The 14,610-nt window shown below is 38.5% G+C and overlaps 1 protein-coding gene across 1 annotated transcript in view; it reads left to right on the plus strand.

Annotated features, from left to right (window-relative positions):
- snx29 (sorting nexin 29) overlaps positions 1-14,610 on the plus strand; it is a 94,315-nt gene that overhangs the window by 44,657 nt on the left and 35,048 nt on the right. Inside the window, exons 15-18 of the mRNA XM_056771159.1 lie at positions 809-915; positions 9,779-9,895; positions 12,035-12,090; positions 12,539-12,620. Coding sequence (XP_056627137.1) covers positions 809-915; positions 9,779-9,895; positions 12,035-12,090; positions 12,539-12,620 — 362 coding nt within the window. The remainder of the gene's footprint in view (positions 1-808; positions 916-9,778; positions 9,896-12,034; positions 12,091-12,538; positions 12,621-14,610) is intronic.

Raw genomic sequence — 14,610 nt, forward strand, 5'->3', positions numbered from 1 at the left:
ATTTGTGTTCTTATTGCTTTGCTGGTTTCCGTTGGCCGTGGTGCCTCAGGCGACGTTCGCAGTGCGAGAAGGTGCTGATTTTAATTGTGTTTTCAATTGCCGAAAGATTTCTTCCTGCTGTTTATAAGTTTAACATTTCAGCTGTCACAGGCTGCTTTACTGAAACTAGATTAAACGGGAGGCTACAGAACTGCAGCATTGAAGAAAGCACATGTTTTTTGGTGTGACAAACAAGAAACTCAGATTTGATTGTTTTACCCCATTTTAAAGGGACAATTCACCCAAAAATTAGAATTCTGTCATCATTTACTCATCCTCAAGTTGTTCTATACCTGCATACATGTTACAAAGAAAGATATTTGGAAAAATGTTTGTAACCAAACAGTTCTGGGGCACTATTGACTTCCTTATAAAGAAGAAAAACTACTATGGTAGTCAATGGTGCCCCAGAATTGTTTAATGACTTCCATTTGTTGGTCAAACAGGAAGTGTACCTCTAAGCTTATGCTATTGGTTGAGACGCAGGTTGAAATGTTAGACCACATCTCATTGGGAAGTTACACGAATGAATGCCGTTTGGTACAGTAGTTATTTACACAATAAATTGTAAATTTTACATTTTATGTTCACAAATACAATTGACGGTGTATTTTCAAAATGGATAAATATGAAATACTATGGTCATGTTTGCGTATTGTTCTTCATGTCATTTTTCCATCCTTCTTTTAAAAATGGGAAGGCCTGTGTTGTATTTTTTCGTTTGAATTCTTTTTCTAACGCTTGTTACATTTTGTTCTCTCTTCCACAGCATTAATCATTCAGACAAATAGCGACGGTCCGCCTCCAGCCACACAGAACAAGTCTATGGCTGATGTAGAGGAACTGGCTTCCAACTATGAGCGTAAACTCGTCGAAGTGAGTAATTTCTGTCGTTTCCCCTGCAAATTCTAACCTCAGCCTTGTAATAAACCAACCTAAAATTATTTTTTATTGATGTCAGTGGTGAATAATAATGACTTTAATATCGGCTCCGTTTTCTTGCAGCATTTGGTTTGTTGCTTTTATGAAGGTGATGGGTATAGCTACGTAGTACACTCGAGGTACATTTTGAAAATGACCCTAATTTGAAAATGGTCTTTCATTGCCATAAATGTGTGATGAGTCCAACAGAGCAACATCTACCGAACTGTCTGGACAATTGATAATGAATGCTAATGAATAATTCATACATTCATAAAGTTCTTTATTACTGGAAATGATTTCTTAAGCTACTTGTATTTGCGGCGTCCTTTAACTTGAATGTTTCAGGCTCATGTTTCAGTTTCAGTATCAGTATCTGTGGGCTCATTTGCTTAGTTCTTTGTCTTGATAGACAGCATACATGGGCATGCCTGTATAGCCTTACTTGTAGTTTTAAAGGTGCTGTGCGTATTTTTTTGGAGGATCTATTGACATTAATGCAATAGAATATAAATAACTATGTCTTCAGAGGTGTATAAAGACCTTACATAATGAAGCGTTATTTTTTTTAATTACCTACATACACCCCAGGTCCCCTTACATAGAATTCACCATGTTGTTTCTACAAATGTCCTAAACGGAGCACGTTTCGTATATATGCTATCTCCTTCGCCAAAGAAGCAAAACCGTGACGACATCTCTGTGCTTTGTCAGCTGCCATAGTGCTTTCGAAAGGGAGGGGTGGATTTAGCCATTGGTTGCAATTCACAGCCTCACCACTAGACGGCACTAAATTTCATAAACTAGACCTTCAACAGTTAAATTCAGAGCAGTGTTTAATTTTGGGTTTGGTTGGCACACAGACATCCCTCTCATCTCTATGCAAATCACTTGCGATTTTTCTCTGTTGACAAGTAGAGGATATTTATTTGGCTTTCTACAACAGCAGCAGTGAATATGAACCAAATGGAAGTTTTATTACATTCGTGGTGTATTTATGAAACTGAATTCATATTTTCAAAGCCGTGCTGCTTTGCAAACAAAAATCAATGGCATCTCAGTCGCAGTCGTGAGTTATGATATAACGACCAGCGTTTATGTCTATAAATCTAGTCAAATAATTGACTTCACTATACTTCTACACCGCCGCCACAGTCCGAGGAGTCTTTGTACGAAAAGCTATGTTTCACATCTGCCAGAAACACAGTAAATGTATCGTCTTAAATGCATGAGACGATTGAAGAGTTCATCTTTCCAATGAAACGGCACCAGAGGATCTCTCTGCCACCCACACGCTTTCACTCTCGTACTGCTTTCATATTATCACTATGGGATATTCTGCCTCTATCTCAGTGGCTATGCAACACTGCCACACACCAGTTAATGACTCAGTGGGACTTTCGGCTTGCAGCTTGTTCAAATTGCATGTTTTACTTTGATCTCTGCTGGACAGGGGAAAACATTGGAGTGGATTGTGTCTGGAGATCTGCGTCCAGAATGTTGCTGCATACTGAAGGTGCTGGATGATACAAACTTTTAGTGTGTATTTATTTTAGTCAAGCGTTTTATGACTTTTAAAATGGCTCTTTGTAGAAGCTGGGTAAATATTGGACAGAACAGAACACACTGCTGGGTTAAAATGACCCAATGATGGTTTTTTTTAACCCAATTGCTGGGAAGTCTTTACCCAACCATGAGCAGTTGGGTTGAAATGACCCAGCATTGGGTAATTTTTAACCCACCAGTGTGTTCAGTCCAATTTTTACCCGGGATGGGTAAAAAACAACCCAGCACAGTGCATAGCCTGTTTTTATCTTTTTTTTGTAATGACTGCTTTGAGTCATATAATCTAATTTTTAGATGATGAGACTTCAGTCTGGATTTCATAAACAGGGTCACATATTGTAAATTTCATGAAATCACAGCTCAGACAGTAAAATTCACAGAAACGCCTGTTTGTGCAAACGAATGGTGCTGCAATTAAATTATTAATATTTTTGTCTTGTTAAAACATCCAACAATAAGATAAATGTACTTGGGGCTTTAAGGAAATTGAAGTTTAGCAAATAGCCTTTTTTTAGTTCAATTAAATTACATTTAAATTACACCACCATTGTGGTGAGAAAATTTGAATTCAAGATATTTTCTGTGAAAACATCTATCTTATGCAGTTTTGTTTCAGGGGTGTTCAAACATTCTTTTGTAGTCTATGGTGCAATGGGAAGTACACAAAAACATGTGTATGCGGACAAATGACATAAAAGAACAGCAACATACAGTTATACCAGAAATTGTTGTTGTTTTGTTTTGCAGTTCTGTAAAAGCAGCATCCAAAACTACGATTAGTGCAATTTTTCTCAGGTACAAGGGGCGGGATTTCATTAACTTTGTTCTCCCTCTTCCTGGCTCAATGGCTGTGATGAATAACGTGAAGCCCACCTCCTGAAGATATTCTGAACTCTGGAGAACCGGTCAAAAGAGATCTTGAATCCTGTTTGATGTGAGTTTTCATGCGAGATGTGGTGAATGACCATCACAGGGGTTTGCGTGTTCACTGCATGCCCAGTCTTCAATCTTCACACCCGCTCTGTTTATTAGACCAGATCTCATTGTTTTCAGTGTGGTGGTAGAGGAAATCCTTACTGCCGCTGTTTTTCGCTCCAGTCTGGTGGTTTGTGTGATTACAACACTGTGTGAATGTGAAGACATGTCTCTTCAGACTGTTTAGAACATTACTTTTAGATCAGAATGTTCCTTCACATTTACATATAGTAATGTTCACACCCCGTGGCACAAGTTTGACTTTTAATAAGCTGTCTTTAAAGAAGGGCTGTTTAGGAAAAATGATAATCTGAATATTTTTTTAAGCTTTTTATGATTCGCCATGCAGGGGCTTCTGTTCTTATATTTTTGGTTCATGGTGCAATCTATGAGTCGTCAATTGATTTACATGTAAAAAATGTAAAGAGGTTGGGGGAATGAATGTGAATTACAAACTCACTTCATTTTTACATCACGTTTACATCAGATCTTAATACTCTCATACTCATAAAACGAGAACAGGTTTAAAACAATTGTAATTGCATAATCCTGAGGAATTATTTTGGCTAAATAAAACGTGTATTTTTTATTTCCATTAAATCACCCATGTTTATTATCATTTACGCCTTAAAGTGCCGATGAATTAAGATCTCTATATTAACCTGAGCTTCTGTTATATAAGAAGGAATCGTATTCAAGCGAACATCCTGTAAGTGTCAGAACTGAAATCGCCCTTGTTACTGAAATTACAACGGTTATTGACACCAGGCTCAGGGAACGCCAGGTCCTGGAATGCACCTATCTATGATAGGTTAAACACCACCTCAACAGAAAAAATTCAACGACTACTACTCTAGCCCCGCCCACAGAGTGAGCAAGCAGTAAATGTGCTGTAAAATTTCGCAAAATATTGTGCAGTCAGTGCCTGGTTGTGGAAGAACACACTCGCTGCAAAACCTTCATTCGGCTTCCGAGATTATTAATGAGTGGCGGAAGTTTATTTTTAATGAAGTTCCAGCTCAAAGGGGTAAAACATTATCGCGGATTCCTTTGTGAACAAGGCAGAGGTCGTTGATGGATTTGCGGAGAGACTAAAATTAAAAAGCAGTGCTGTGCCGTCAATATTGGATCCGATTGGAATGGCGCAGCAATAATATGCGAGTACAACATATTTGTACTATGCGTCACTTTGTTAGAGATCTCTTGAGCCCTATTCGCATGGGATTAGTGTTACCTGGGGACCTCTAGTCATTTGTAATACTTGCAGAGTTTGTCTGTGATCTTAATCCCATGTGAATCATTAAACGCCATACAACTATCGGCTATACAAACTATAGGCTATACAAACTATACACGAAGCCTTGCCATCACATACAGGAAATAAATTGGTAAATTTGAGTAAAATCATAGGCTTCATTTATCGCTTGCGAATGCGTCACATGAAATACCGATGATGTGGGGAGGTATAAATCACACGAGGTCCCCAGATAATACTAATCCTGTGCGAATAGGGCGAATGTGTAACTAACATTACATCTCGAACCAAATTCACAGAAGGCTCCAACTCTATCCAATCATACCAGTGAGCGTTTACTTCCAAGTCTTCGTGGCGGAACACCCATTCAACCCGCTTCACTCAGAAATTCAACCATTAAAAGAGCAAACATATTATAGTTTTGTTTTTAGTTTGACTCTTATTTTTAAAGAGATTCTTAAGGAATCTCCGGTATGCCAACTTGGCAGCGGAGGCTGAAGTTTGGGGATGGACAATGAAAGTGTTCCCGGTGACAGAGGGCTGCAGGGGCTTTGTTTCCCATTCCACTACAAGGGTGCTTAAGAAAGTGGGGATCAGAGGACAGGCCCAACGGACGGTAGTCAAAGAACTTGCCACCGTAGCTGAGAGAAGCAGCCACTGGCTGTGGTTGAAGCTGAAGGACACAATTTGGGCTGCCAAGTGACCACTTTATAAAATTGTGTTGTTTGTTGTATTGTTATGCCATACGGGACCGGGGGCACTGAGCTTGCATTAACGGAGCCAGTGGGGCTATAACAGCCTTAGCCAACGGGTTGGCGTGTATGGTTGCGTGGATTTTGGTAATGTGTTTTAATGGTATGCCACACGAGATTGGGGCACTGAGTGCACATTAATGGTTTGGGTAGTCGTGGCCTAAGGGTTAGAGAGTTGCACTCGTGACCAGAAGGTTGCCGGTTCGATTCTTAGGGCCGGCGGGAATTACCTTTGAGTTGCAGTGATAGCTGCCCACTGCTTCTGCCAGATGACCTTGTAACAACCAAGGTCTGATCAACCTGCGGTGGGCCTCCCTTGGCTGAGGGTCTCTTGTGATAAAGGGCCGAAACAGCCAATGAAGCTGAGGTGCACAACTGTCGCATTGATGGGAACCATACAAAGGGCATTATCAGCAGCACCTCAACAAAAGGCTTGTTTCACTCAGGATAATGTGATGAAATTGGGACACACAACTCATGAGACGTCTCTCTAATAATGGCAAGGATGCTATGTATTTCTATAATCATTAAACAAAAAAATGATTTTGGTAATCACTAATACGGTTAGTTTAGGCAGCTGTGGCACAAACCTTACATTGGGTGGTGATGGTCTGATGTATCTTTCAAGCACTGTATACCTAATGGGGTTGTAATTGTATATTACACTGAATGAGAATGAGGTGTGTTGTTCATTAGCTTGGTTTGATGTATCTTGGGTAATGAACGCCAATAGCAAACAAATTGTCTTAATGAACACTGCTCGATCGACACACTGCTACTTTTTTATAAGCGTGCATTCTCCATTACTCCTATAGTACATTTTCTGGGTTTCTTTTACCCCGTATCTGTGTCCCTGTCGATTTCTCCATTCTTATGTCATCCATGCTGCATTTTTATCCATCGGTTAGGATCTTGTTTTCCAAGGCGAGCTCTGTTTCCGTCAGCAAGTGTTTGCTTGGGACCGAAAGTGATAACAGCACATTGACTGTCACACATTCAGTCCCCTCCCACTTCGCTCTCGCTCTGCATCTCTGACACCTCAAGTCTGTTTGTGTTTGCTAAGCCTGTCCTCTAAGATGAATTCTCCAACTTGTTTCAGATCCAATTATGGATATAAGAGCGCGTATCCCATCGGGTCACAGTTCCCCATCTCCCCACTCCCTTTTTAAACAAATCTGTTTTTATTCAGGACACTTGGCTCAGCATTTGTATCTGCGCATTGACAGCAGTGCAGGCGAGCTGTAGGCAGAGCCCGCATCCGAGAGCCACCTGGATACAAAATGATGATAACAGTTTTGGGTTTCCTAGATTAAAGGAGTGTCACACTCCCAGTAGCTTTTGTATTCTTTCTTGTGTGACATTGCATAAATATCTTTAAGCCGCAAAGCAGCTTAAATTTGTAAAGTTTTTAATTAGTTTGCAGTCTAATTTCATTCGAATCCAGTTCACAAGCTGTAAATCAGCGAAGCATCTGGCAAACTTGTCATTCGCTAAATATAATATCTCCTCCGCTGCTGTTTATCTACAAAAGCGTCTGGCACATAAACCAGGTGGAAATAATGAACCTCCGAATCCCTGCGATTCATCTAACACTCCTCTCATTAAACGCCTCCCATCTTCTCGTTCTTATCGCCGTTCTTGGCAGATTATGAAAATGCACACATGCTTCTCTCCCTTCTTGACGTTTTTTCCCATTTCTGCCCAAACTTATTTTTGCGATGTTGCACTTGCATGTTGTTTGTTTTCCACACAATTGTTATTCTTTCATTCATGAAAATGACTGGGACTAATTGAGGAATATGGTGTACCGATATATCTGTGTCGGAGTGCCGGGGCATCCCATAATTACAGTGATACGTGTGGATTGGCGCTAATTATGTTCGATAGGCTGTCTAAAGTGCGTGAACCTGTCTCCTGTTTAGATCATTTCAGCGGCAGCGCAGGTCGGAAGGAAAGGACGCGGCGTGCTTTTTGCTTACTGAACAACAAACTGATTTGCTCGCTTCCTTGCAGAAATTAATTGGGTTTCTTGAACGCTTACAATTAATTTCCATATTTTAATGTCCTATTTGAAAATGGGGTCAGAGATGTTTAAATGTGATGAATGGTAATACTACAAGCCGTAAGTGTGTTTTTCTGCTGGAGATGAATGAATTCTCCACACATGATGCTCATAAGCGTATGTTTTTAAATGGGCTCAGTGTGTGTATTGATCAGAGTGAAATATGGAAGAAATGCAGTGATTTTGCTTATTTTGGGGTTTGGTTTGTTTGTTTGGGCACGCTTTTAGATAGGGTATTGTGCTGCATGCTTGTGTTCTGGTTAGTACCCACAATCCCCTTTATGTCAAAAGACTGTTTTATTCATGTTTCAAACATTATTTCAAAAATGTGTGTTTTGAACAGATGCTTGTTCTTTAAATGTGTTGAACGGGTCACTATTTTTGTCTTTGTCTAATTTTTGTCAGACTTCTTGTCTTTGGAACTCACAACTGACTTTGAGAAATGGATATAATTCTGTTAACTAGCTCTTTTTAAAGCTATTTAAAGCGTACTTTATTTATTTTCAAAATGTTGCAGGTATTGCTTTCAGACCGTCACCTTTCTTCCAATTCTTTTAAGTTTTTTTTTAGATCAGTATTTGGTAGTTTATATTTTATCAAAACAGACGAATGCTGCACAACACGGCACAAGAACTGATAATCAAGTTTGATAAAACATGTTTGATGTTTATTGTACAGTTATGTATGCCAGGGTTTTGGACCAATGAGACGTTTATCTATGTAATTATGCGTATAAAAACATTAAAGTCTTGATAAATAAAGAAGTATGATATTACAAAGGTAACATATTACATAATAAGCTAAAATAAGAGAAATATTGGATGTATAAATCTTAACATTTAAACTCAAATGTGTTTGAACTGTAAAAATTTTCATTACAATGTTGCACTTTACAAACTCCAATGAGTGAAATAAGAGAAAACTGTTAAAAGAAAAACTAACTATAAAGATAGAAAATAAATAGGGCTGTCAAAAGATTAATAGCGATTAATCGCAACCAGAAAAAGGTTTTGTTTTCATAATATATGTCTGTGTACTGTGTATTTTAATTTTGTATGTGTAAACACTATACATATTTAGGAAATATTTACGAGTATTTTTTATATTTAATTTTGATTATATATAAATGTTTATTCATTTTTATGTTTTATATTTGACTCATATATATGCCTGTGTGTATGTTTTAATAAGATCAATAATTTGTTTGCAAAGAACACAGACATATATTATGTAAACTTTTGTTCAGGTTGCGAATAATCGGTTGAAAGCCCTAAAAAATAAACAAATCTTAAAAGCATGCAAGAAAGAAGAGATAAACACTTCTAAATGAAACAGTAAAAATGTTGAGTAGACTTTTGCGTTGTCATTTTTTTTTCGGGGGGGCCCCTTGAATTCTCTTTAGCCACCCCTGGGGGACCCCAGACCTCAGTTTGAAAACAACTGGTCTGGTGTAATCTCGACAAAATTGCAGACAATTTAGCATTATGTAAATATTCCCACGTTTATGAAGAGTTTGGTTCCAAAATTAGATTATTTGTTTTTAAATCATGTTTTTTTACTGTGTGTTCCAATAAAAATCAATCAAACTGCAGTTTGTTTGTTCTGATTTAAGCCTTAATAACTAAAAAAATACTAACACAATAAAACACAATAAAACCCTGATTTTTGAAAAGTGATCTCATTTTAGAACCAAACCCTTCTTATATAAACACAAGTTCACTTATTTTCTAAGTGTTGATCTTAAAAAAAAGCATATTTTAATTTGCATCCTAATTTAATTTATTTTCATTCTCAAGAGCCACATCAGGGCTTATGACTCATTCTTTAATGAATTCATGCTTGTTTGTCTGGCCAGGTGGGGCCCTGCAACCAGGACAAACTTGTCAAAAAGTGACACAATGTGTCTGTCAGGCACAACGCAGCCAACCCAAATACACCCCGACACAAGATTTCCATAAACAAATGATTGCGAGTGGGAAATGGCAGGCAGGAAGCTTCCTCCATGTCTGTGTCAGTTACTATAAGTGACAGCTGACAAGTCACCTGGCAGGTGTGGGAGAGGCTTTAATGAGCAGCTACTGCTCGCCAGCCAAACGCTTCCACACCTGAGAGTCAAAACCCATATTCAGCTCGCCTTGAAAATATGACACTTTCTACAAGCCTTTTCAAGACAGTCGCCAGTTTGTCATCTGCGCTTCTTTTTTTCAGGTCGCCGAGATGCACGGAGAGCTGATAGAGTTTAACGAGAGGCTGTACCGCTCTCTTATGGCCAAAGACAACCTGATCGGACAGATGAGACAGGAACTCATCGACTTGCGCGGCCCGGTAAGGACATGCAAACATTCACACGCGTGTAACCGTTCATACATTCAGTTCTTCTTTATGCCTTCTCTATCTCTGCTCAACAGACACTCTGGACAGATCATTGTCTTTTATAGGTCTGCCCCCTCTTCCGTCACCACCTATCTGTTCCTATCCCAATATACCTTTACCCACCCATGTGACACAAACACACACATTTTTTTGCTATGTGCATGAGTAGATCTGTTTCTTTTAAAACGATGTGATAAAACGCTTACACAATGTCTAAACTGGACACGGCGCGACACATGGCTTGTTCTAATGGGATTGTCGCGACGCATCGCGCGGGATCCGGTGTAGACACAGTGTTAGTCATTTTTTATTGAACTTGATAGGAAGTTGTCAATGGTAAATCACATCAAGCCTGATGTGTTGAATCAAGCAGACTTCTTAAAGTTAACCCAAAAGAAAAATTCTGTCATAATTTATTCGTCCTCATGTGATTCAAAACCTGTAAATGACTCATTCTTGTGGAACACAAAAGAAGACATTTTTAGAAACGTCTCTGTGGTTTTGTGTCCATACAATGGAAGTCAATGAGGGTCAATGTTGTTTTGTTACCAACGTTCCTCAAAATATCTTTTGTGATCTGCAGAAGAAAGTCATACAGGTTTAGAATGACATGTGAATAAATGAAAAAAAAAAACTTTGTTTTATGTTTGAAAAATCCGATATTGTAACTTTCCTAATCTAAACGCAAATAATATGAATGTTTGTTTTTTTACTTAATTCAAAGCCTTTTTTCAGTTTTTGGTCCACTATTTCAGTATCTGACCAGGGCTATTGATCTGTCTCGGGCACAGTGGAGGACTCCAGCATGCCACAGTCTCCACCCTTCCCTCTCTTTCCTCTTGGCTGCTTATCTGTCGGCCATGGATTACTTTGATACATCTGACAGCAGTGGCCTTCTGTAACTGTGCTTAGCTGTACACGGTGGATGCTTTATCTCACCTCCATGGCTCATGTGTCTGTTCTTCTCCGGTGCCACTTTCTGCCGAGACTCGGCAGCCTGTGACCCCTGCAAATGCTGACATTACCACGCTTTTGTGAAGAGATAAGATGCACAAACCAATAGGATTAGAGTGCCATTGCTGCTTCCTGGAATGTGGGATTAATGCATAGTCAATAGGATTTTATTATTTTCTGTAAATTCTGTTTAGCAAAACCATCATTACAGTACTTTTAATTTATTGTATTTTTGACATTTAAGTAGAAAATAAACTATTTTGCACATAAATTGCTGGTTTAAGGGACAGTTCATGTCATTTATTCACACTCTTGTTCCAAATGTGTATACATTTCTTTGTTCTGATGAACACAAGGAAAGATATTGGAAGAATGCTTACAGTGCTCTATACTGTGACCATTTCAGTCGCATCTGTGCGACCGTGAAAAAATATTTGGGCGCACTGGTGCGATGTTGCTTTTAGTGCTAATAAGGAAATGTTTGGTTGCATAGGTGTCATTTTTGGGTGGGTCATGTCCGCACCACATTTTGGAAGAAATTAAAATTTGCTTGCGGAAGATGTGAATTGTTTAAGGGCCATTCAAATCTAAAACTTGTGGAAAACACAGGATGTGCCACTTTTTCACCATTCCCTGTTGCTCACACTCAAATTATATTTGGAAAAGACAGAATGCTGCGACTACAGAAACGCGCCCAGTATGAAATGTGTGCATCATCAGTGCTCGTTGCGCTTGCTTGTGCATCCAATGTCCAAGCACAAAAACACGTAAACCAATGAACACATGAACATTTGAGTCATAGGAATAAACTGTTTTTAAGTGACATGCATCGCAACAGCCAAGAGCCCTTCCCCAAATGACCGTTTGGGAAGCACATAATGTTAGATCCGGAGTCAAAAAGCGGAGTACCACTATATAGGATAAATTTTCCCAACAAGTTATTACAGAAAGATACATCTGAATTAATACTCGATCATTAAAAGATTTTTGAAAAGTGTTACTGTACTGTAATGCGCTTTATTGGATGGGAAGTATGCCAGTGTCGGAAGTCTTTGAAACCGTACCGTTCTGATCAGCAAACTCGACTGAGAAGAAAAAAATACTCACCATGCCTTCCTGTTTTGTGTTTTTGAACAGGTTCCAGGAGACCTGAGTCAAACCTCCGACGATCCCAGCCTATCTGACTTTGAGACGTAAGTGGCCTCCTCCTCGCTGTTCTTTTTATAATGGTCTGTACGTGTGTTGGAGGTGGTATGCTGCACGTCTCTTTAGAGAATCAAATCGATAGTATAGAATTTCACCCAAAGCCTCTGATTTGCAGAAAGAAAATGTTCTAAAAATAAAGAGGTTGGACGCTGTTTCTGTTTTTATACAGAGGTAACCTTTGTATGTGAAAGGATGTCAACCATAATAAGAAAGGCCTGAAGACACGCATAGTACATTGAACCCTTGTGTCATGTAAAGACCCTGTTGGTCTTATTGATGACTAATGGCATCAATATTTCCCGTCCATGTCAATAGACTTCTGTCATTTCAAACCCCTGGGTGAAAAATACTGTAGCTACTCTGATGTATTATTGTAACATGTTGAGGTATTCTCAATTAAAATTTCCCTCGTGTGTTTCCTTCTTTGTGTCTAAGAACGCAACGAGCTCTTGTCAACGTGTGGATCCCTTCTGTGTTCCTTCAAGGTCGAGCTGCCAACACCTATCATGTGTATCAGGTAGCGCTTTTAATCAGAATTCGAATCTTACAATTCTTTCTTTTTATGTGCAGGGCTGCATTTAGTCGGGTGATATTAAATCATGTAGTTCTGTTGACTTGTATTACAAAGAAATTCTTTGTATGAAATTCAATTCCTTATATAATGTCTTATAATTTAAGAGGTAAAGGTCACACAACAAACATGTTGACATATGCCACCATATCACCCTTGTTATATGCCTATTTAGATATGACTTTTGGCCATGCACTTTATATACAGTCATAGATTTCCATGTAGCAAACAGAAATATTTCCCACTAAGATAAGTTGCTTTTGCGGAGTGAAGTGGTTTTGACAGTGTTTTTCGAAGTTTTCCCCTGAAATGAATCCCTATGGAAACAGATCTGTTATCTTGTTGAATGAGGGATAATTATTTGCATTATTTCTCATTTAACCCTGTATAACCAGGCTTCACGTTTCCTGATGGGATTTATGACTCCAGGCAGTGTGCCTCCCCCATCATCACTAATGTCACCTGCACATTTATGTGAATTTGCACATACCTGCATTCACGTAAAGAAATGATCATGAGCAGATACACTTAGCAATTCTTTTCAAGTATTTTTTCATCTTACTGGTCAGTGAGACCCGTTCCCATTCCATGTCCATTAAGGTTCGCATCATTTTGGAAAGCAGGCAGAAAATGCACTCTGTACATATGGTGCTCTGTCCTGTGGCTACAACGCGTACATTAGAAGTAATGGATGAGCGCAAGCAAAGAGGTCAGGATAACCCTCACCAGTGTTGTGAGTAGTCTGGTTCGTTACCAGAGCTTTTGGCAGGTAGAGAGAGAGAAAAAGAGAGAGATTTATAACTGAAGAGCAGGAGAGAGTGTTGAATGATGTCATATGGTTCCACAACGCCACTAAATTGGCTGCGAATGCGATAAAGTAAATGCGGTCTTTTTAATGTAATTGTCCTTGGTGACAGAAAACAAACTTTATTTGTGTGGAGATTTGTCCTAATCTGATTCTTCATCTTCTAAATAGATTATTTCAGTGCAATCCGATGTTTACAAAACGACCAAAATGATTCTTGTGCGATTCTTATCACCATCTTGACACACTTTAAAAAACATGTTTTATGAAATCGGATTTTGATATCTACAGTATTTCTATATATTCTATATATATATATATATATATATATATATATATACAGCATATATAAATAATTTAGATCATACATATTCATTGTTTTTTGTTATTTTATCTCAGTTATATAAGGAAATGGAACCACATCTAATCATGCTGCTCATTGTACTTAAATGCAATTCTTGCATGAGGTTCTTAATGAACTTTTTTAAGTCAACTCCGCAATCCCCAACCAGAGATTTTCATGTTTAATTTACTTAAATTCATTTCACTGCAGGGTGCCCGTGTAGATGAATTACTAGATGTGAGATCTTTTCTTAGTTTATTCCACATACTGATGTTGAATATTTGCTCTTGCATTTGTTCTGCATTCTAAATAAAACACCAGAAATAAACTCAACGCACACTATTCATTTTCTATTCTATTAATTGCACACCACAACTCTTTACAATTTTTATTGGCCCCTTACATTGCCCATGCCTATAAATAAATATTAAAGTGGTAATTGACCTAAAAATGACATTTCTGTCATCATTTACTCGCCCTCTAGTCATTTCAAACCTCATTTCAGACTCTCTTTCTTCCGCAGAACACGAAGAAGATATTATGAAGAAAGCACGGGCCACCATTCACGTCTATTATACGGACACATAACCACGCAAGTGAATGGGGGCCAGTTAACAACATTCTTCAAAGAATCTACTTTTGTGTTCTGCGGAAGAAAGATAGTCATACATGTTTGAAATGACATAAGGTTGAGCCAATTTAAAGTTTTTAATCTGGAGTCCTACTTCAGTCATCCCCCCACAGTAAATTATGAGACATTACCACCACCTTCCAAAATTACAGTTACT

This window comes from Triplophysa dalaica, chromosome 17 (genome assembly GCF_015846415.1).
Source record: "Triplophysa dalaica isolate WHDGS20190420 chromosome 17, ASM1584641v1, whole genome shotgun sequence".
NCBI lineage: Eukaryota > Metazoa > Chordata > Actinopteri > Cypriniformes > Nemacheilidae > Triplophysa > Triplophysa dalaica.